The 24605-nt window shown below is 40.5% G+C and overlaps 1 protein-coding gene across 3 annotated transcripts in view; it reads right to left on the bottom strand.

The window, feature by feature from the left end:
* Positions 1 to 23946, bottom strand: part of ikzf2 (IKAROS family zinc finger 2) — a 60481-nt gene extending 36535 nt beyond the window's left edge. Inside the window, exons 1-3 of one of the 3 annotated variants that reach the window (XM_072685448.1) lie at positions 23803 to 23946; positions 18450 to 18498; positions 8689 to 8793 (exon numbers count right to left, since the gene is read on the bottom strand). In XM_072685448.1, the coding sequence (XP_072541549.1) occupies positions 8689 to 8793; positions 18450 to 18477 (133 nt within the window). In that variant the 5' untranslated portion in view covers positions 18478 to 18498; positions 23803 to 23946. Of the gene's footprint in view, positions 1 to 8688; positions 8794 to 18449; positions 18499 to 19165; positions 19282 to 22722; positions 23138 to 23802 lie in introns of those variants that run through there. The other 2 variants (XM_072685447.1, XM_072685449.1) reach the window with 2 other exon arrangements.
* Positions 23947 to 24605: the final 659 nt, after the last annotated feature.

The following is a 24605-nucleotide window of genomic DNA, read 5'->3' on the forward strand; positions in this document are numbered from 1 at the left end:
TTGTTCTTGCTTGTCATGAGCCAGTTCCAAAACACTATATAGTGTATTTCAATATTCAATATTAATTAATAATAAAAATGTGGTGTTTAATACAGTTTACTGCAGTTTAATGGTGTTTACAGTGGCCTACTGTGGTGTAATGCAATTTTGAATGAAAGCCTTCAAACATTGAAACAGCTTATAAATGCCTCAGAGCAGCTCGACTCCGGTCTCGAATCTCACAAGTTGACCACAACCTCTGATTCACAACTAAACGTCATTCTCACAGGCTTAATTAAACCCCAGGGGCCCTGAAGGTGGCTCACTTTTTGTAGATGACGTTTCTTACAGGTTTACACAAACTACTATTTAAAAGTTTGAAATCGCTGGGCGTATGCCAATTGATTTGATATTTGATCATTTGACATTATTGACTTACAAAGTGTGCAGAGAAATGTCACTTTTTGATAATTAACTTATTTTGTGCATAATACCTTATTGAATATTAAATAAGTCTTTGTTTATTTGAAATATGTGAAAGTGCAGAGTATATGCATGTTAGAATTAGAAAGCATTGTCCACATTAATTAGCATTATTTAGGTTCAGCTATTTACAAAAATATTTATTAGTCCCCAGTCCCAACATACATGAATTAACATAGATACTAAATGTACTTTATAAATAATCTTATTCCTGTGAAACTGCGTAGAATTAGCAGTTGATAAATGTATATTGAGCACCATGTCCTTTAAAAATAACCTCCCTACAAACATATGATATGTAGCTATTAAAATTCTTTCTACATATTTTGCCAGCAATTTTCATCCAATTAATGAATCAAAGTGCAGTGAATTGGGTTAGGAAAGTTTGTATTGTCACATAGACGTCTGTATGTCAGATATAAAGAGGTGTGAAAAGAACAAGCAGCAGATTTATCATGTGAAACACATTTTATATCTTATATTAACATTTTATATTTCTATATGATATTATATTTATAATTTATATTAAGGGTTAGATTGATCATAATACAGTGTCGAGATGCATGACGCCCATTTTTACAATTGCATATCACGAAAAAAAATAAAAATAAAAAAAGAATTAAAGTGATGTTTAATGCAGATTAATGCAGTCAAATGCATTCAAAACACATTTTGGAACGAAACCCTTCAAACATTCACCTTATGAATGCTTCAGAGCAGCTCGACTCCAGCCTTAACTAAATATTGACCACAGCCTCTGATTCACAGCTAAACACAAAGCCAACTCAACGTAATTCTCACAGGTTTAATTAAACTCTAAAGGCCTGAATGTGGGTCACTACTTCAGTACCTGTTTTTGTTTGTTTGTTTGTTTGTTTGCACACACCACCATTCAAAAGTTTGGAATCACTGTGTGTCTAAACAGCGTTACACAATGTGCATAGAAATCGTCTTTTGATATATTTCATTCAACATTTTAGGAATTCTGTGCACAGTAAGTTATTAAACAACAGCTTTTAACAGGATCCTAGATGTCTACTAGTTATTCAGAACCTGTAAAAGTGTACAGTCAGCATATTAGAGTTTTTTTATATTTTTAACATCAGGTTTAGGCTCTGAAATAATCCCACATTTATGTACTAAAATCACCCTTTATTTTGCCAAGAAAGAAACATTAAATAAAATAAGAATTAAATAAAATAAAATTAATTAATACATGCTAAATAGTTGTTTGTAATTTAACCATTAGATTTTATGCAATAAATCAATTAATTAATAAATAAATCACAATTAACTTGCATGTCCATAACATGGGGTTCATTTCCTCATTCCCACAACTACAAAACTTAGTAGTAGTTACTGAATACTGAATAACACCCCACCCCCTCCTTCAAGTCAATAATAAGCCTGAGGTTTAAAGGGTTATTACTATGGTAGCTCACCAACTGTCGGGAGAGAGTCTGTTTGAATACAGCCAGCGACTTCATGCGGTCCTGGTTGTCAACAAATCCGCCTGACTTCTGTCAACAGTTGCCATAAAGCAAGCATTGCTCCCTCTCTGCCCTCTAACACAGAAAGCATGGAGCATCTTTGGTGGCTGCAGCTGAGTGAACTTGAGATGGTTGCCGGGACAACAACACACAGAATCCTTTAGCCTCCTCATGCTCTTGTTGATCAAAGCATCCGTGCAAAGGCAAAGAGGAGAGAGAGAGCGAGAGAGAGAGAGAGAGAGAGCGAGAGCGAGAGGCCCGAGACAGAGAACCAGACATAACACAAGAGATTACCCTGTAAGTCACATTTAGCAATCTCCCCCAGAGTCTGTTCTGTCCTCTTAAAGCGAAAGTTTGGTGAAAAATCCAAATCTACACAGTTATCCTCCTTCCCCTAAATGTCGCCGATCAGCCGAAGCACGTCTGGTGTCTGAAACGTCCTTTTTAAATACACGACTATTGCAGCAAACAAGCAATGGAATCTTATTGCCACAGGATTAGCACTGTGCAAACTGCAGGCCTAAACCATCACACGCTTGCCTCAAATCGCTTTGAGCTGCTAGTGTGGTTTTTCACACTGTGTGACACAGTTATCTCCAAACGAGACACAATTCAGGCTTCAGAATTGTTGTAAGTACTGTTTTTAACCATGCAACGTATCCATGTCCGTTTGTATAGGTAGCAGTGTGTCATACAGGGTCAGTAACCACTTACGGAAGTCTACTTAGGATTTCGTAATGACTCAGCATGGTTTGAGGCAAGTGTACAATGGTTTAGACCTGCAGTGTGCATGATGATAAGTGAGCTGGTCCAGTTAGCTTCCGTTACTATCTACATTAGCCTCAAAATTAGCACACAATTTTAAGATGACTGACTATATTTGGGTCGGGAGGGGGGGGGATTCTGAATCATGTTATAAAGGCAAGCAAATGTAGTGTTATGCTCCTAAAAAGGCTTAAAAGTGCTCCTTAAAATATTGAGGAAACCCAAAGAAGAACCATTTTCCGTTCCGTAAAGAACCATGTATGTAATAGAGATGAGTGAGTGTGAGGATCCTTTTATAGGTCTAATAGGATCTCTATTGCAAACATGGTTCGAAGAACTCTTCGAAGCATCTTGATTTTTAAGAGTTAGGAGTCTCGCCCAAGGACTCTAGCTGGTGTAGGGTGGGGTGCTTGCCCGACCAGGCAATTGAACCCTGGCCTGTCACAGGAAGGGTGGTGCTGTTACCCAGTACACTATATCAACCAAAGCAACATTCCAATCCCCAAGAGCTTAATGACGAAGCAGAAATGACAGAGGTCACAGGTCACAGGTTTTAGGCAGTGCTGTAGCCAAAGGCCAAATGGCTTTTCCAGTTTCTCCACACTGGACCCTCTAACACTAGGGCTAAATGTCAGCTGATGCCCTACTCCCTGTGTTGTGCACTATGTAGGCCATAAACAATGTCTTTAATATGTAAATAAATGCATTATGAGTTTAATAAAGTCAGTTACAGGCTGCCTGACTCCCTGTTGCACATAAAGTGCACAAAAGAAGCCATGGTTTTATAGCTGCATTTGACTTACAGTACAACACTGTAGAGTTTTATGTAGTGTGTAGGGAGTCTTTTGAGATAAGTCATAGTGGATACTTGATCAATCATAGTTGATACTGAACAGTTTATTGAGGATACCATATAATTCACAGTGGACACTGAATTCATAGTGGATACTGGGCAGTTTATAGTAGATACTTACTATTTAATAGTGGATACTTTCTATTTGTGTGGCTGGTGTGGTGCAACAGATAATACCACTACTTGCTAGTGAGCTACTATACCACGTGGGAGACTGGGGTTCAATTCCTGGTCTGGGTGACTATGCTGAGCTACACCAGCAAGAGTCCTTGGGCAAGACTCTTAACACTAGGTTGGCCCTTCTCTGTAATATGAGTAACCTTGTAAGTTGCTCTGGATAACAGCGTCAGCTACATGCCATGATTGTAAATGTAAATGTGCTATTTCATAGTGAATACTCAATAATTCATACTGGGTACTGAACAATTCACAGCAGAAACATACTATTTCATAGTGGATACTTATTTCATACAGAATACTGAACAAATTGTGGATACAAGATAATACATAGTGGGAACCCAGTAATTCACAGTGAATACTGAATATTTCACAGTTTATACTATATATATATATATATATATATATATATATATATATATATATATATATATATATATATATATATATAATGAAACTATTTGTTTTATATCGTGATGTAAAAACACTGACTATGATTGCTTCCCCTAATATCCCATGTGATGCTATTCTATCATTTACAAGCTAAATTCTCTTCCACCAATTAAAGTGTAAGCATGGAACAAATTCTTACAGACAAATGAAACATTGGACATTTTCACAATAAGCGACATGCACCACCATATTTGCAACATCTAAAGGTTCATCAGTTGGAATCAGACCAAAATGAACCAGTTTCCTGATGCTATCAACAAAGAAAGCACAATATTTTTTTTTTATACTTTCATATATATGGTAATCTAAGTCCATTAAAAATGTCTTTTAATGCTCTCTTTGTAATTAAACCTGTAGCTGTTCTAATGCTTTAAGAACTGATGATACCCTTTAAATGCCACATGCAAGACCTTTAAAACAGTGTGGAAGCCACTGTAGACCGAATGATACCATGAGTTAAAGACCTAGACTTTCTTTTACTGGTGAGCACATGGCTGGCTATTTAGAGAGACAGCAATAGTACGTTACAGTAGCCTAATCTGGGACTTATGAAAGCATGAGCTAATTTCTCAGCATCTTCTAGAGTTCGCATGTGCCTGTTTTGGATATGTCGATTTCTCATGTGATGCAGTCTTAGAGATGGTAAATATATGAGACTCAAATGAGAGTTTGAGGGTTACACCAAGATCCTGGACATGGTATACATCACACACTGTATGGTACACCATCATCTGTACACTGTAGTTTTGCAGCTTAATGGGGAGTCAAATTTACAGCATTTACTGCAACACAGCTGATCTTTTACCACATATAGTGCAGTTTTCTGAAACAGTGACTGATTCCCAGAAACAGTCATGTGTCACCTTATGAAAGTCCACGTTATGTCTTAAGTCACTGAAGTACAAATCTGAATTAATTACCTTTTTATCAGTGATCTTCCACCATCTACAAGGAGATCTGGGTTCACCTCTAACTTAACACGTAGAGATAATGGTGTTTCCAGTGGTTTCTCGAGCAACGCCATAGAAGAACCACTTTTGGTTCCATAAAAAAAATATGTTTGTAATAGAGATATGTGAGTGTGAAGACTAAAGGAAAAGTATAAAGCCCCTCAGCACTGGGCGGTAGAGTAGTGAAACTGTGTTCTGTGGAGAGGTTGGGTGGTAATCAGCGATTATCCAACATCCTGACCTCACTTCTCTCGCCCTCTTGTCTCTGAATGCAATCAAATTCTCACAACAATGCTCCAAGATCTAGTAGAAGGCCTTCTTTCTCGGACAGTAGAGACAGTTACTCCAACAAAGGGATAAACTCTTTTAATACCCTTCATTTTAGAAGAATATTCCTCTAAATAAATGTGGCTCATTGGTTTCAGCAGAAAGAGCTAGACTGGACACTGGAGGAGGTCCTCAGGTCTTCCAGCCTCAAGCCTCCGTCTTTGCTGCTTCTGTATGCAACTCTAATCCTCCATGAGCAACTGATGTACCACAGTAGTTTGGTCGGTATCTCAACACAAACCACACTGACCTATGCATGCAAAATCCATGAAGGAATTGTGACACAGCAAACTGAAGCGACTTCTCTTTACTCGGTACATTTCTCAACGTTCTCTGCAGGCTGACCAATGCTAGGTTGGGATGGTGGTGTGCATGTCCCTCAGACACTGACAGCTTCCCTTTTCTCAGTATACCAGCTCATGATGACAAGCCCCAAACGAAGCCCTCAGCTCCTCCTATTTCACTCAGCTTTTGAGGAAGGGAGAAGTCACACTCTCACAATCTTGTCCCATCAGAGCGAAGATAAGATTACCACTATTTTAAGCTTTCTTTTGCCTTTTGCTCTTTAACTTGGTCAGATAAGGGCCCTTCCTCAATCCACTGTGCACTGATGCTCACTCAGTTCTGCTTTTTGCGGGTGTTCTGCTCTGGAGGACAACTTTAAGTTGTAGAAGAGATGCTGGATGTTGTTTTTGCTATTGTATTGAAATGAAGGTCCACAGTCAGTTGGCATGGCATGGTTAGGTTTGTAAAACAGACAGTTCCGGCCCTCAAATCTAATTGGCAGAGCTGTAATCGAACCCATTGATGGATGCACAATATTTGCACACACACAACCACCTCACATCATCTAAATTCCTTTAAACCCAGTCAGGTAGCTGCAGCATATCACAAATGGAAACTTCTGAAGTAAATAGTGTCTAACTCTCACTGTTAGCAGGCTTAACATTAGCTAGCATTAACACTGACTCCTGGCATAACCATCATTGGGAATATTAATCACATATGTAATTTTTTTGAATACTAAATTCTCACATTTTTTATTGCTGTTTAATTCAAATCTCCCTGAACAATATGTCAAATATCAGGAGAGCAATGCAGTGGATCTATCTATCTATCTCTCTATCTGTGTATCTATCTATCTATCTATCTATCTATCTATCTGTCCATCTACCTGTGTATCTATCTATCTGTCTATCTACCTGTGTGTCTATCTATCTGTATATCTACCTGTGTATCTATCTATCTGTCAATCTACCAGTGTACCTGTGGTAGTTGGTGTGGCGCAACAGATAACACCACTACCTGCCACTGAGCTACCACACCATGTGGGAGACTGGGGTTCGGTTCCTGGTCTGGGTGGCTATGCTGCGCTACACCAATAAGAGTCTTTGGGCAAGACTCCTAACACTACACTGACCCACCTCTGTAATACGAGTTATCTTGTAAGTTGCTCTGGATAAGAGCATCTGCTAAATGCCATAAATGTAAATCTGTCTATCTACATGTTTATCCATCTATCTGTCTATATATGAATTATAAAAATAATATGAAAATGAATTATAAAAAGAGAGATGAAAGAGATATGGCACATTTGTAAATATGCATAGCGAGGGGGCCATTCCTACAAACTAGGTGGCAGTGCAAGAAGGAGCCTATGGGAGAAACCTTTGACTACTCTGAAGAAGCTAAATTAACCATGCTTTACTTTAATTAATCATACCATCATACTATCATGCTGCATTCAAGCTTACACTTCTTGAATAAAACCCACTTCTGAGTTTCCCACTTAGACACCATCACACTTGCTACAATGTGAAGAATGGCTGCCAGTTTTATGTCAAGTAGTGACAAATGTATGATGACTGGTACTCTGGTACTGGTACTGTTCATAAGCTGTGAGTGTTTTCTCTACATCAGTACAGTGTACTGCTGTCTGAACACCAAGTCACTACACTTGCACTCTGCACTGTCCAGTTTGGTTACAAATGTGATGCTGTTTACAACACCAGGCTGGCCAGCCTCAGCAAACACGCATGAACTTACTGTACTCGTCAATTTACACACTCAGTTGTAATCGTATTTATGTATTTCTTTTACTGTTAGCGTAGTAACTTTGTTAACTTAACTTAACTAGCTTGCACACCAAGCACCCTGTCTTCATGCACACATTTGCAAATTGACATGCACAGATTTGTATGTATTGTATTAATTGTCTATGCATCCTGCCTTGTGTTTTGTCCCATGTTTTTTACCTGAGGAGAAGCAGAAAACTGTAGAAATGGGACTCCTGACAACTGTGCAAGACCTGGTAGACCACCAAACCTGCTCCATCAGATAAGTGGAGTTGCAAAATAACCAACATCCTATCCATATTCTATCTCTACCTTGTTCTCGTGTCTCAAGTCGGTCACCACCCTGTCACCTCCCTTTTAACCCTGTCATAATTCCTGGCTCCACGTATCAGAGGGGGGACTGGCTTCCTACCACAAAGCAGAAGCCACCCGACCTCCAGCCCAAAAGGTGCTTCAGGCACACATTTGCAAATGTACATGCACACATTTATATTTATTGTATTAATTGTCAATGAGTCCTGCCTCGTGTTTTGTCCCATGTTTTTTTTTTACCTATTACAGCACCAGAGACTTAGCCTAACAGTGTAACATGTGAATTGAACTGAATTTGGTGTAATTTTGCATCAACAGACTGACTTTCATCCATTTGTTTCAATGTCAATAAATGAGAAAACCCTGTACAAAACGTACCGGGTCACAAAACAAGGCCATATATTCACAGATAACCATTCAGCAAGTTCACAGCATAATAATACACCTCCTCTTCTGCTGGCTTGGATTAAAAGTTTAGGATCTGCACTATTTCCCACTGAATTTCCTGCTTGTTTCAGTCAGAAATACTGAATATCAAATGACGACATGCCTTTTTCAGTTATCGCCAGCCACTTCTAAGGGTTAAAGAGCAAATATAAACCACTGACTGCTGCTGTATATTCCAGCCAGGCTGAATAAATCATTTATGCTGAGGGTAACTAAGGTAGGGGAAGTGAAAAAAATAAAAACACTGCAGTGTGTGTGTGGAGCACTCTGAGGAATAGAGTGCAGGGAATGTTGAGCTGGGGTAACTATGGGACTGTGAGCGTGTGTGTGTGTGTGTGTTTGTCTGTTTGGGTGAATGTTTGTGGGAGGAGACTCACAGGTCGGAGAGCTGGGGCTTTGGGAATGCTGGCCGTTGGGTGCGTCGAGCGACAGGTCCACCAGCATTCTCGAGTTTTCCTTCCTAGGAGAGCAGTCGCCGTTACCTAGGAGACAGGCAGAAACAAGTGCACTGAGGACATCGCCCTGCTTCAGGCAGAGTAGTGACTGCGGCTTTATTCACACACACACACACACACACACACACACACTCGTACACAGATATAGACTTATATACACACACTTCAGACGGGCAGACGCACACATACACAAACAAGTATGAATGCATAGACATTCAAATGCGGACAAATGCACACCCTCATACACTCTCAAAAATAAAGGTAGGTGCTTCAAAGGCTTCTTTGAGCGATGCCATAGACGGACCACTTTAACAGGTACCATATTTGTAATAGAGATGTGTGAGTGCGATAAACCTTTTAAAGGTTTCCAGAACCTTCACCTGATGAAATGGTTCCTCAAATTCAACTATAAACATACGTAGCTTTGTATGGAACCAAAAGTGGTTCTTCTATGCCATCGCTCGAGGAACTCATCAAGGCACCTTTAATTGTAAGACGAAATGTGGGGTTATGTGGGAGTATACACAAATGTCCAATTATCCGGTACTGTGAAAAGAAAGTTCTTCCTTCTTCAGGAGATGATCCTGAGGAGATCACATATGAGGTAATGAAGGAGAAGCAGAAAACAGAGAAATGGGACTCCTAACAACCATGCAACACATAGTAGACCACCAAACCCGCTCCATCAGATAAGTGGAGTTACGAAACAACCAACATCCTATCCATATTCTATCTCTACCTTGTCACCTCCTTTTTGACCTGGCCATCTATAATTCCAGGATCCACGTATCAGAGGGGGGACTGGCTTCCTACCATAAAGCAGAAGCCACCCGACCTCCAGCCCAAAAGGTGCTTCAGAGGGTCAGTGGTAGTGGAAAATGAACCAGGTACCTCAAAAAAAAGGGAGTAGAGCTGAGTAGTGAAGGTACTAGGCAGTGGAAAAGCACCATAACTGAGAATACCACGTAGAATCAAATGGCTGGAGCTGCTGGTATTCTCAGAGGTCCAGAAGTCAACATCAAGGAATGGGCTTGCTATGACTTGGATGACCATGACTTGGATGGTCAAGTGAGTCTCCTAAGAAGAATGGAAGCCATAATAAAGGTAAAGGTGGATGCTCTAAACACCATAGATGGAGACACTTCTATTTAATCAGGCATCTTAGACCAGGAACTGTGGTTCACCAATTCCGAGCACAATCTAAAGGGTGGATTTCACCAGTTGCCAGGCAAAGAATCTAAAGCAACCCCCTGCAAAGGGGTCTCAACAATACACTGTACATCCCTCTCAACTGTACACTACTCTTTCCTTTCAGCCCCTTTAAGGAAGCAACACACTCCTCTTCGTTTCAGGTACAGTATAAGCTTCCCCCCTCGTGTTAGCGGCCTTCTCCATTTCCCTGGTGCCGTGTGCTGGTTGCAGTGTGTGGAGGGCAACGGCACATCATCTGCTGTAGGGAGAGCTTGTTAAGCTTTCAACCACATCCTTGACATCCAGATAGGATTTCCTCGTCTCTCCGCACCCCGTGCATGCATACCACAAGGCCCTATACAGCACGGCAGCATTCACCTAGGGGGGGCCAGCCTTTCCTGACTGATCCACTTTCCTTCTGACCCCTTCAGAGCAGGCCAAACAATGCACATGCAGTGGTGGTCATTTTGGACCAAACCAGTAGATGATGCCATTATGCCATTTGTTTGCCCACTACTTTTGGCTCCACAAAGAAGCATGTTTGTAAAAGAGATATGTGAAGTAAGTGTGAAGAGCCTTCAAATCATTTCAAACAAGTTACTTTAGACCTTTAAATGGTTGTATACTCTTATCTATCTATTTTCCATGGTTCTTTATAGACCCAAAAGTTCTATAGTAACACTCAAAGAACCCATTTGAAAAACCCCTATTTTTAAGAGTTTATCTCTGATTGTTGCTTCACACACTCTTAACATTCTTGTAAATAGCTTAATGAAAAGCCACAGGGGATGCATTTTCAACAGGCTTGATGACATTCCACATGTGAACCTCTTTAGACCTTTAAAAGGTTCTTCGCACTCAAACATCTCTATTGGATGGTCTCTATGGTCTCTAAATGGTTCTTCATTAAACCAAAAGTGATTCTTCTATGGTATCACCCAAAGAACCCCTTGAAAAACCCTTATTTTTAATAATGTATTGCTGATTGCCGCTTCACACACTCCTGGCATTCTCGCAAATAGCTTCATTAGAAGCAACGGGGGATGCATTTCCAACAGGCTTCCAGTTCTTCTAGGTTTTGAGCAACGCCACATAAGAACTACTTTGGTTCGATAAAGATCCATGTTTGTAAAAGAGATGTGTTAACTGAATGTAAGGTACCTTAAAAATTGCTAAAGAACCTTTACATTAGGGCTGGGCGATATGGTAAAAATGCTATATCACGATATTAAGAGACTTACTTACATGTAATCACAGAATAAAATCATCAGTAGTGACATCCTTAAAAAAACTACTGTTCAGATACTCTCCCGTACTGAATGCAGAAATGTTTATTTAACATCTGCTGCTCTTCATCTAATTAAACCAGTCTAATTACACTGTTTGTAATGAAACCTGCATCTGATCAGTGTTCATTAAGCACTAACAGTATCTTCGATATGCTAAGTAAAGTTTATCAAGATACAATAAAATATCGTCATATTGCTCGGCTCTACTTCAGACTTTTAAAAGGTTCTTCACACTCAAACATCTCAATTACAAAGTGGTTCTTCCGCTTCAGTTTTGAGAGTGCATCCCGCATTAACGTTTTACACGCTCTTGGTCTTGTGTCATAAAACAGCCACATGGTATTTCCAGACGACTTTGAGAAGTTCCACACTCGGCCTTCTTGGCTTCAGAAAACCACATTTGTTCAGCTGTTGGAAATAAATGTAAACACAGGCCTCAAAACGTTCCAAGCAGGTAAGCTTCTAGATCAGAAGGTTCCACATGGACTCACAGCTGATGTGCTGTAGAGAGGCTTGATGCTTGGTTTGTGGTAGAAAAAGAGTGGAAAGTACCTGGGATGTCAGATTTAAGCTCCCTATTGTCATGGAGTATCCTGAGTATCTAGTCAGTCCCGCCTTCACAAACAGGTTAGATTAGCTGAATCAGTCAAGGCACGGGAATGAATGATTTACTATGGCTTTTTTCTGATTGTGTTGGTTTTTTTTTTTCATCATACCTCAGTAAAAGCATTTTCTTTTTCATTTCATGATGTACTGCACAGGTTGGAGCACATGTCTTAGGCGGCTAAGCCTTTTTTTAAGCTATTTATCTGGGCAGTAATGGTCTGTTCTGCTCAAAATACTTCATAAGTTACCATCCAGCATCTCATCCATCCATATCTAGATATCCTTGATAAATACTTTCTTGAGAAAAGTCCTAACAAAAAGTCTCAGATTCATGATGTGTTTGTACAGAGCAGAATTACCCACAGCTTTCCTCAGTATAAGGATCAATCCCATTGTTCTCATAAACTGAACAAATCCAAAATAAAAACAGTGGTGAAAGTCAGAATTTCCATAAAAACTGTCTAAGAAGGTTTAAATCGTTCTACATTTCTTACATTTCTTGTTAAGTATGGCGGGGAAATGAGGCCCAAGGTTGCTGGTGGATAATAACTCATTCCTGCAATGATCAGAAACTGGAACCAAATCCTCATAAACTACAATCAGCTACTTAAAAATATATATAATAAATGTTTATATATGCTTAGGCACCTAAGAATACAAATTATCCAAACAATAAGTGTGTTTAATATTATATTAGTATAATATTATTTTATATTGTTTGCATTAGAGTGAATGCAACCAAAAATAAATTATTATATATAATCCTCTGATGAGGGACAATTTTATTATGCAATATGTTCTATGGTAGCACAAAATAATAAGTAATTTAACAAAACTGTAGTGGATCAGCATAATCACACAAACAAGCACATGTTTAGAATGATGGGTAGGGTGTAGGCTATGGTTGTCTCTTTAAGGAATTCGATCTACACTATTACACCATTAAAAAAGGGTTCTTGGAGGGTTTTTTTTTAGTAAAGGCGATGCTAATATAAAGAAGAGCCATGCCAACTCAAAGAACAATGGATTCTGTGCATATGTAAATGGTTCTTTGCCTGGTTTTACTAGTTTACTATTACATTTTAACTAGCTGGTTCTTATAGAACCTGTAGAAAATTCAATATCGCAAGAAAGTCAGGAAATCCCCCTTTCAGTACTATAATACCCTTTTGCTTACAGTGTTTAATAGCTCAGTTATTTTTATAGCATAAAATACAAGGCATCCAAGCAAGGCACACTGACAAAATTAGCCTGTTTAACTCAAAGGGATTAGGAGAATTTATGAAATGCTTCTGGTACATAAATCTATAAAACATCCTAACGGGAAGTGGACTTCAAAAACAAAGACAAAAGGCACAGAAACATATGCTGGAACCTCTAAATCCAATCATTATAAATGACCAAATCTCAGGTCACACTGTAGTCAGAGTTGCTTGCATTTCCATTTGGCTCATTGGCTGTTAGAGTTACAACGGAGGTGTGTATAATCTGACTATGAGGAAACAAAATAAAATTCTGGTTGCACATTTTCTGAGGTAAAAAATATCACACAGTAAAAGTCGTGCATCTTGTACATACAGTTTTTCAATATTTGACATTAGATTTAAAATCTAGCAGTTGATTTTAACATTGTGTCCAAATTTCCTGACAAATGGGCCAATAGAAAAGCTCCAAAATGACCTTTTTTTCCATTGACCTCTATAGAAAGTTTTTCCCTCCTCCTGTGATGCTGCCGTTTTGGAGATACAAGGTTTGTGAATGACAGCACCAGTGTGTGGCTTGAGCTTGACTGTGAAAAGTCAAATTTCATGCTGCTTTTTGCCATTTGAACTGCAGGAAATCGTCCCTATTTAAGCTGGATACGCCACAATATCCAGTCTGAGCTTCTATGGAGAATGAATGCCGGAGGTGAGACCGGAGAACGGACGGCAAGTCGGGAGAGCCGGGGGGTGAGACAGGAGTGTTACAGCAGACTCTTATGTGTGTGCCAGCACAGTGTGGGAGACGGTGTCAGTCTACGTGAGCGAGCGAGAGAGAGAGAGATAGAGAGAGAGGCAGTCAATGACACAATCCCGGAGTCCGTCTCTGGTTACTGCGGCGAGGTTGAGGGAAATCTCAGGTGACCGGCAGTCCCCTGGCAACGGGGAACAAGCAAACTGCTCCGATTTTGAGTGGCGGCCGAGGGGAGGATTTTCCATAACAGTACAGTACGTTAGCTGTGTGGCCTCCCAGTCCGGCCAACTTTCTCAGGGAACGAGATAGGCCTGGCAAAGACGAGCTGCTTATCAGTCTCGATGAGAGAGAGAAGGAGAGAGAGAGAGAGAGAAAGCAGCCAGATGACTCTGAGGCCCAGAGATAAGAGCTGCAAAATCAAGGAGCTCAAAAACTGGGCTGATATCCATCAAACACTGTTTCTGTTAGCGCTCCGACAAGCTATGACACACTCCATCCGATGCAGGCATGCGGTTTTCACGGTTTTACTACTGTTCCATTTCACTTGATATGCGTTTCTCTACTCTACAAATCAGCAGCTTAACATTCCCACACAGACACACACCCTCACACTTAGACTTGCTGACTGCCTGCAGGCCTGGCTTAGGCTAGCTGTATTGTTACTGTGGGCCAACAGCCCAGGGATAATATTAAAAAGGCTACTGGCTGCCCCCGTGCTGATGTAATTCAAGAAGTCGTAGGAGAGCCCACTGGAGACTACTGGAGTGACTGCAGGGCTGCGGCGGGAGACTGCTGAGTCATAATCAGATCATTCACTGACTCAACTCGAAGGGAGAGCAGAAACTGCAGAATGGATTGTTCCATGTGCTTTCGCTCGGGACAAACAAGGAGTACGAATTATCGAGGATTTTAACCCATTCTGAGGGCCATTCTCCAGGTCTGGGAATACACCTGATTCTGGTCTACATTTTCCTAATGATGGAAATTCAACTATCCTTTCAGAGTGCTGGGCAGTCGTGGGCAAAGCTAATAATCTCTGAGCCGAGACTCTAAAAAAATACTAACGGTGCTACAAAGGGTTTTTTGAGCGATGCCATGAAAAACAAACCTTTTTGGTTTAATAAGAAAACCATTTACGTAAAAGAGACGTGAGCATGAAGAACCATTACATACACTTCTTTAGACCTTTAAGAGGTTCTTCACACAACCGTGACAATCCTTTACAACAATGCTTCTTTATGGAACCACAAACGGTTCTTCTATTGTTTCAGTTTAAGGATCCTATGTGGCATCTTTTTTTTCAGCATTCAGAATATAGTTGGGTGCATGAAGAAAGGGAAGAAAGTGGAAGAAAGGGTTCTTCATTAATCTAAAGTTTCTTCACACTCAAAATTCTCACAAAATAATCCTAAAAATGTTTTTTAAGAAAATAAAAATGGTTTTTCTATGGCATCATTTTAAAGAACCCATTGTAGCAACGTGTTTTTTTTTTTTTTAAGAGTACACGTTTTTAGAGCGTAGGATCAGAGATTAAGCCTAGTCCAGGGCTAACCAGCATTCAGAATAGAGATTGGGTATGTTAAGAACCTTTTAAAGAAATAAAGAAGTGGGAGTAAATGTTCTTCGCTACTTTATACATTCTTCACACTCAAAATTTTCACAAAAAAATGTTTTTTAAGGAAATAAAAATGGTTATTTTATGGCATCATTTAAAGAACCCACTATATCACCCACATTTTTAAGAGTATCCATTGTTTTAAAGTGTAGGGTCTAACCAGCCTAACTAAGCCAGGACTAACCAGCATTCTGAATGGACACTGGATATGTGAAGGTATAAAGAAGTGGAACTAAAGGTATTTTACGAATTTAAATATTCCTTACACTCACAACTCTCACAAAAATGGTTCTTTACAGAACTCAAAATGTTTTTTTATAGAAATAAAAATGGTTCTTTTATGGCATTGTTTAAAGAATCCTTTGTAGCACCCACATTTTTAAGAGTATCCATTGTTTTACAGTGTAGGGTCAGAAATTAAGCCGGGACTAACCAGCATTCAGAACAGAGACTGGATATGTGAAGAACCTATTCAAGGTATAAAGAAGTGGAAGTAAAGGTTCTTTCCCAATTAAAAAGTTCCTTAAACTCACAACCCTCACAAAAATGGTTCTTTATTGAACTAAAAATGTTTTTTTATGGGAAAAAATGGTTCTTTTATGGCATCGCCTAATGAGCACCTTGTTTTTTAAGAGTATCCATTGTTTTACAGAGATTAAGTTGGGACTAACCAAGATTCAGAATGGTGATGATCTTTTTCACACAAATGGTTCTTTACGGAGCCAAAAATGTAAGAGACCTGTATGTGGTTCAACAGTTCAGTTCATCACAACATAAATTACAAATCCGTTCCACTGTGGTTACCGAATACGTCATAGCAGTTAAGCAATTACAAGCCTAAAGATGAACTAAAAAACAACTGATAATTGGTTGAAGGGCTCAAAAAAGCACAATCAGCTTGAGTTCTGCCTTGAAATGGACAGAAAGATCAAACCTAATTATTCCTGCAATAAACTGGATGCCATTGGCTCATCTCCTGCCCTAAGTGAAGCTATCTGGATACCGAAAGTGTTTTGAAGAAAGACACCTGAACTGATTTGCACATTTCGCTTGGCTCCTGGCCCGTTCCAGCAGAAAGGGTTGGGCACCGAGAGGCAAGTGCTGCGCGGAAACATCAGCACAAGAGTAAAAGCTGACTTTTTCACAGGATCCCTTCTCCCTGTGCAGCCAGCGATTGGTTGTGGCATGTTGTAGACACGCAGGTTTTTGAGCTAGGATCTGGTTTTTCCTGTCGAGCGCTGCAACTCCAGACCAAAGTTCCACATTACGGGCGAAACTCACTCCCTGCTTTCACTGCTCTCCCTCAGACAGCTACGTAGAGGGCCTACCGCTTTTCCTAGACTTGTTGCTTAACCACATACTAGCCTGTGGTCATCACCAGCGGCACAAACGCACCTGGCTATGTTCTCCTGGTCTGGTAAAGCGAGAGAAAGCTCTCACTGTCGGCACAGTGTTCACTTCAGATGCTCAGGCTTGAAGCAAGCCGAGGGCAAGGTGCAAAGGAACCAGGCAGCTAGCATGCGAGTATTAGAGATGTGGTCAAGTCAGGAGCTAATTGTGTGTATGCCTACAGCGCAGGGCTTCATACGCCATGGTTTCAGTCTGTTTCTGTTATTGTGAGGATTGGAAGCTTTTCGTGGGGCTGACAAATAGTTCTGAAAATCCAGGACGGTTCGTCAACCGAAAAATAATTTAGAAGTTAATCAAAAGCTCAGGAAAAAAAAAACCAGCTACATCAACAAGTGAGAGTGATCTGAGACAAAAAAAAAAAAAGAAAAACGCAAAAGCAGCTGAAGAAGCACTTCTCTTTTTATTCCGTTCACTAATCTATACGCTACAAGTGTCTGGAACAAAGTTAAACTGTAAAACCTTCTTCATTTTCCAATACACCTGCAAGAATCCTCTGATGAGGGACACTTTATCAGCCTGTTCCATCTGAGGGAATATGAAGGGTGGTGGTGGTGGTGGGGGGGAGTCAACGGGCGGGAAGGTACCACTGTGCACCTGGTACTGAAGCCCCACGCAGATAACAAATCTCAAGGGGAGCCAAGAGCAGAACTGTTAGGGTTTAGTGGGATATTTCAACAGCTTATTTGTTTCTCGGCTGCATGTGTTCAACAAAGCGAAGCTAGGACTACGTACACCTACACTTTGCAACAAAGCTTTGGGCAAAAGTTAATTCTCCTGTGATGTTATAGAGGGGGAGGGTTGGGGGGTTCGGCTACAGAAAGGTCATGTAAAAAAAAAAAAAAAAAAGACTTTCAACCTGACGGAAAAAAAGAAATACTTAGAACCGTGTTTGAAAGCAACTGTGTTTGATACAATTCGTTACGTAGTGTTTCGGACCTCCTAAGCTAGTCTAACCACTACGATTCAGAACTTGGCAATCTCTTCTGGAGGTTTCCAATATGATTACTTATCAGTTTCGCAATTATTTGGCTTCTCTGTTTCCAGAAACTCAAAATCAGAGGTCTATGAGACTAAAGCACTCCCAGTATTAGACAAACAGCAGCCTAGTATGGTTGTCTTCTTTTTTTTTTTTTTTCGGATGGGCTGAATTAGAGTTAACGGAGTAGAGAAGAGTGATAAAATTTGACAAAATATGTAGTTTTTACAGTAATATTTTAACATATGTGTTAAAAGTGAATTAAAGTTGTTTAGAGTACACCATCAAACAGATTACTAAAAAAAAAAAAAAAAATGACATTGCATAAATTGCATAAATTACATCATCACTGTCGGATCAAAATCATGTATATCTAAAACGGCAATGGAAATCAATGTAAAAAGTCATTTGAAGCATTTCTATTGGTTCATCCATCATGAAAACATGGACAGAACAACTGCCAGATTCACATTATGCCAAAAACTGAAAAAGAAATGGAGCTACAAGGTAAATGTAACGTTTCATTTAACGTTTAACATTTAATTTAAGGTTAATTTTTAACAAAGTACCAGAAATCACCCCCCCCAATCACATTTCAGTTCAGCGTAATTCAGAGAAATCAGAGAGAAGCCACAAGACTTACTTGCTAGATAGCCATCCGTCGCCTCCATGTCCGCAATGTGGGGGAAGAGCTGTGGAGGGCAAAAAAGAAGAGGCCATCAGAGATCACAGCTGTGCATGAAAGTGGTTCTTTTCAGCCACTCTGAGCTCCTATTTGCGCAAATGAGACCACACATGCTCACACATTACCTATAGGACATACGTAACATGCAATGATGGCCACAGGAACTGAGCATTAACGTCTAGAGCTCAGGGCACAGAGCCCTAAAGAACGCAGCGTTTCAAGCCAGAATATCTACTTCTCTCTCAGTCTCAGACTAACTGCAGCTAACAGGTCATCTGTGGAGCAACTTGAAGCTGAGTTAGCAACTTTGATGGAGCAGACACCCCAGCAACGGGCTCAGGGGGTGATGCTGAACGGGACAGGAGTGAGATGTTTTCAGCATGGAAAAAGATGAGCTAATTATCTGTCAGGGTTTTCCAACAAACAGCAGCTAGAAAATGATCTGGCCACTCTATCAGCATTCACATGGACGGGTTTTCGGTTGCCATATTTATGGCGTACGTGTTTTTAGCAAATATATTGATCCATGGAGAACCTGCAAACTTTCTAAAGTGTAAGTTCTAAAGCCTTAAAACAGGATGACTCATCTCCAAAGAGCCGAAAATAAATGCTAAAGCAGCTCTTGCACTATATACAGTATATTAGACCTGTCACCTACCAGGGAGCATTTTTACCTTTCGCTTTATGGTGTTTTTGTTTTTTTTTTTCTCTTTTTTTATCCTTAGATTTTCACATCATTCAAAAAGAAAGTGCTCTCTGGTTGGCTTGTTGGCTTGTGTGGGTTATTTGTTAGCGATCTTGTGCAAAAATCATTGTAAACTGTAAAAAAAAGGCCTCCAGTGCATAATTAGGGAAGTAACACATGCAGCGATAGTTTCCGGCAAGAGTGAAGAAGGCACAGTGCCAGCTCTCATCACAAATGAGACTAAATGATCATGCTTAAACTTGGTTCCAGTTCTTCTGACCGACGCATCAACACCTTAACAAACAATCAAACAGTCAATTAATCAATAAATAAGACGACCCAAAGCCGAAATCAGGCGTTTCAGCAGCCACTTCTTCTTGACGCTGCAGCCTCTGACCAGACGGCCGTCCTCAAACTAGGCAAGGCTTCCCTCGTTTTAGGGCTCAAGTAATGGCTAAGCATGTTTGAACTGTTTCACTTCGAGATCGAGCCTCACGTCATGAAAGCAAAAGCTTGGAAGATGAAAGCAATGAAGCCTCTCGAACTCTGGTGCGAGGCTTGACAGAAAGTAAAATATGACCGAAAGCATGTAGATGGACAAAGTGTTGGGGCTGGTAAAAGTGGTAAAAGTGCTTGTGCCTACTCAGCCTTTACTCGTGAGGCAAATCTGAGAAGTGTTCAACCGGCAAGTACATCCGAGGACTCTTACAGACTGCCAGCTGTAATGGCAACACACATGTTAATCTCCTGGTCTTCAACTAAAGCATCTGTTAATAGCTTTCACTACGTTTCTTCAAGAATGAGGCCCTGACCGCCTCAAGAACGTCTGCAGCAAGACCTCAAAACACAGCCATTATTTTTCTCATTACTGCATAACACCCTCTCTCTGCATCCGCCTATCGCTCAGCTTAGCACATGAGAGTCTTGTGCGCAAAAATAACGGTGGAGGTGAACGATATCAAATATCAAATATAAGAAATAGGAGGACGGCGTATCACTCTTCGCTGCATAGGGGAGGGCAACAGGACAATATTTTACTATATTATGATAAACTTGGTTATTAAAATGCACAATATGCTTTTTTGAGAATATGGATGTCATGGATGTCGGCAGTGCTTACCCTCTTAACTCAGAAAGGCTTATTACACACTAAGGTATTATTACTAAGTAACTACAGGGACTTCTGTACAAACTGGTGGGGTTATTCTCTGGTAATAAAAGTTTCTAATAACACTTCCAGCACACCGGCAGACCATCGGCTGTTTAAGGGATTAAAAAACACTGACCAGCGACATGTTTGATTATAGAGAATGTAATTAGTGCATAGTTTAATGGGATAGTGCATTGGATTTGACTAAACTTCGCTATACTAAGCAGTTCTATTTTTAAAAATCTACCACTTCTGACGCAAGTGTCAAAAAAAAAAAAAAATCCATTAGATATCTTTAAATATCATGCTATAATATTTTTACCATATCGGCCAGCCCTGCTGCTGCACATATTCCAACAACAGGGCCTACATGCCTCACTACAGCGTGGCGGGTCACGCTTTTGGTGCTGCAGAGGCCTACGCCTTTAACTTCAAACCAAAACCTACAACATCCGATCAAACGCAAGGTCATAACCGGCGCGCCTCAATCACTTCTGAAGGCTAAAAGGCCGAGAGAATTTGTCCCTTGCCTCCTGATCTCTAGTCTCCATGAGAAATGCAAAGGACTGAAACCGAGATCGCAGCAATGTGTGTGTGTGTGTGAGTGTGTGTGTGAGTGTGTGGCTCCCCTTCAGATAGGAACTTGCATAATTAATAATCACCTTCCTCAACTCCCCCCACAGATCAATTTCCACATTAACAAACGCTGATCTACAACCAACGTAAGCTAAAAAAACCACACCATTACGAACATGATTTTCCCTTTACAATAAACACAGCGGCTCTCAGTTTCTAATGCACCGGTGAAGTCAGCACTGGTGAAGTCAGCACTGGTGAAGTCAGCAGCGCCAGCGTACAGACACACCACTGCGACACCAGCCGAAACTCAGGCTCAGCTAAAGGCTGGTTATGATGGTGAAAGGACCGTATTTAAACAGGGCTCTAGGTGCTGTATTATCTACAGGTCCAATGAGAGCTGGTTTAGGGTTAGGAGCAGAACCAGAATCAGAGTCAGGTTCTGGGTTGAGGTCAAGGACAGAATCGGTGTTAAGTGTTTATGTGTTAAGCGTTTAGTTTAACGGGTTAAGGAAATGTGAAATATGACATACGTGATGTGAATCAATGTTAAAGGGAACACAAAGACGATGTTATTAAACATCTAGGAAACGTTAATGTGACGCTAACCAACATTTAAGCAAAAATTAAGGTGGTATTAACACATATTTAAGGAAAAGTTAAGGTGGCGTTAATAGATGTGCGATGCATTGTCAATATGATGTAAATAAACATTCAGAAAATAGTTAAAGTGATGTTTAGAGACATTTAGGGAATGTTACTGTGATGTTAATGTTCATTTAGGGAAATAAAAAAAATAGGTGGCATTAATAAACATTTACAACACATGTTAATATAGAGTTAACAGATATTTAAGGAAACGTTAATATGATGTTTATAAACATTTAGGCCAGTTAAAGTGATAACACACATTAAAGTGGTAATAAGCATTTACGCAATAGTTAAGAGGACGTTAAGCGACATTTAAGGAATGTTAATGTAATAATTATAAACATTTGGGGTAATGTTAATATAATGTTAATAAGTGTTTAAGCAAAGGTTAAAGCAACATTAACAGACATTTACATTAATGTTAATATGTGACGTTAATAAACATTTAAGCAATAGTCAAGCGATATTAACAGACATTTAGGACAACGTTAATGTGATGTTGACAGACATTTAGGGAAAGGTTAATACAATGTTAATTAACATTTAGCACAATGTTAAAGTGATGCTAATTGACATTTAGGGCCTCATTAAAGTGGTGTTAATAAACATTTACGGCAACATTAACATGATGTTAATAGACATTTCATTTTAGGGTTGATATGACGTTTATAAACATTTAGGCCAACGTTTAAGTGTTGTTAATAAAGGTGTAGGTAATGGTTACCGGGGAGTTAATAGACATGTATAGAAAGGTTCATGTGGATTCAGTAGCTATTTAAGGTTTAAGGTTACGGACGAAGGTCAGATAGATGTTTAGTTAAATACAACATATAAAATCACACACAACCAACAGAGCAAATGGAGCGGATAGGGCACTGAGGCACTGACGACACCCCTCCATCTCATGGAGACCCATGCTGACCTCTCAGAAGCAGCAATAGCAACAGCAACACCATCAGCAACACTATCTGCTCTCCCTGAAGACGCTCATCAATAAAAATCCTTAATACGGGCGACAGGACACGGCCCACTGATCCCTGCACTCCTACAGGCTGGGTAGTGCTGGAAGGTCAGTAAAGTGTCTAAGCAGATCTAAGCAAAGGCTCTAAGACCACAGCAAGAGTCCAGACCCCAGGTTTAAAAGGCGGTAAGCCGTGTGAGAAGTTTACCTTCGTTGTGGGTCTCCCCCCTTGTGTGAAGATCCCAAAAGCAGGAGAAATGAGGCCTTTCTGCTGTCCGAAAGCACAGGTGCCCTGTTCCTATGAGCTGCTAGAGTCTTTGGGACTCATGAGGAGAGGGCATTGGCCACAAGTGAGAGAAAAGGGGTGAGCAATGGCACCAAATGTGTCAGAGAGAGAACGAGAGAGAGAGAGAGAGATCAAGAGAGAGATCAAGTGAGATAGCGAGAGAGAGAGAGAGAGAGAGAGGGAGAGTCTGAGCGTCTTTGCCTACTTCCCTCTCTGAAGCCTGTCAGCTTTTCCACTCCGCACCTGTACAGCTCTCCCAGGACCTTCTTGCTCAGGCCTCTGCTGAAAAATAGAAAAGCCCTGCTCCTCAGCAGGACTCTCCGGTCAATGGGAGCAGGTTCTGGGAGAAGAATGAGCGAGAAAAGGCTGAACTGGATCCACCGGTTCCTTGGGAATTAGCCATAAATAAGGAAATAGGAACAGCCTCCTTTTTTTTTTTTTTTTTTAAAGGGGACTAGGACCTTAAGGATGGACCTGCTGAACACCAAAACGAGCCCTAGGACACACTTAACAGCCTGTCTCTGTCTTTAGCTCCAGTCCAGCCACCAGCAGCAGCTCTGGGCATCAGAAACTGGAGCGTCAGTGTTGGGTATTAGGGCAGCATTACGCGCGTACGTGGCTTGCTCAAGGCTGCCACACAGCACTAGATCTGGGCTCGAAAACACCAGATCCAGGCATCTGCTGAGCTTCTGCAGAGTTTCAGAGCTGCTCGGCTGCAACAGGTGATCCACTAACGCGCTGCAGACACACACACACACACACACACAGAGAGAGACGCGCGCGCGGACGCACGGGCTGGCACACAGCATGTAATAACGCTGCTGCTTTCCTTTATCCCTGCCTCTATCTCTCTCTGGCAAAGTAAAGGACACACGCTGGACAGACGCTGGACACACACACAGTCCTCCTGTCCAGTGCTACCGCAAACCAAACACCGCGAGCGTTATTAGTTAGTGTGTGAGTGTGTGTGTGCGTGTGTGTGTGTGTGTAAATGTGCTTTACCTCAGCAGTGCAGCAGCAGCAGCCTCAGTCCCATCTCCTCTAGCGTGGAGCTGCACACACACTCACTGACTCAAACACACATACACAAACACTCGCCACACACACCATCGCGCGCACTCTCTCACACACACACACGCCCTGTACGGAAAGGCTCATGAGAGTGACGTGTGGTTGGAATGGAGCAGCAGCAGGTTGAGGCTCAAACACACACACACACACACACACACTGTCACCGGGAGCTGCTGTTGCTGCTGTTGCTGCTGTTCCTGCACACACACACACACACACACACACACACACACACAATCAACGACCCACACACTGGTTCTGAATTCACTGGCCGCTCGCTGATCGATTCGGGGACTCGACGTGGACACGACCAGGGCTCACGTGGTCACGCCTGTAACGACACCCAGAACAATAAATAAATAAGTAAGTAAATAAATAAATAAATAAATAAATAAATAAATGTATTAATTAATCAATACGTGAACAAACGAACGAGTGAATTCATGAATTGATGAATGGGACAGTTAATAAATAAATAAATAAATAAATAAATAAATAAATAAAATAAAGAGAAGGGTGAGTGAATGCCAGAGTTAGTGACTGAAGAGGCAGGTAAAACATGAATAGAATGTATGGATAAATGAATGAATGAATTAATTAATACATTAATGAATTAATACATGAATAAACAAACAAACAAACAAATAAATAAATAATGATTTCATTAATTAAAGTTTTTAAATTAATACATAAATAAATGGGAGAGTGATTAAATAAATGAATGAATGGATGAA

The sequence above is a fragment of the Salminus brasiliensis genome, chromosome 8, assembly GCF_030463535.1.
Source record: "Salminus brasiliensis chromosome 8, fSalBra1.hap2, whole genome shotgun sequence".
NCBI lineage: Eukaryota > Metazoa > Chordata > Actinopteri > Characiformes > Bryconidae > Salminus > Salminus brasiliensis.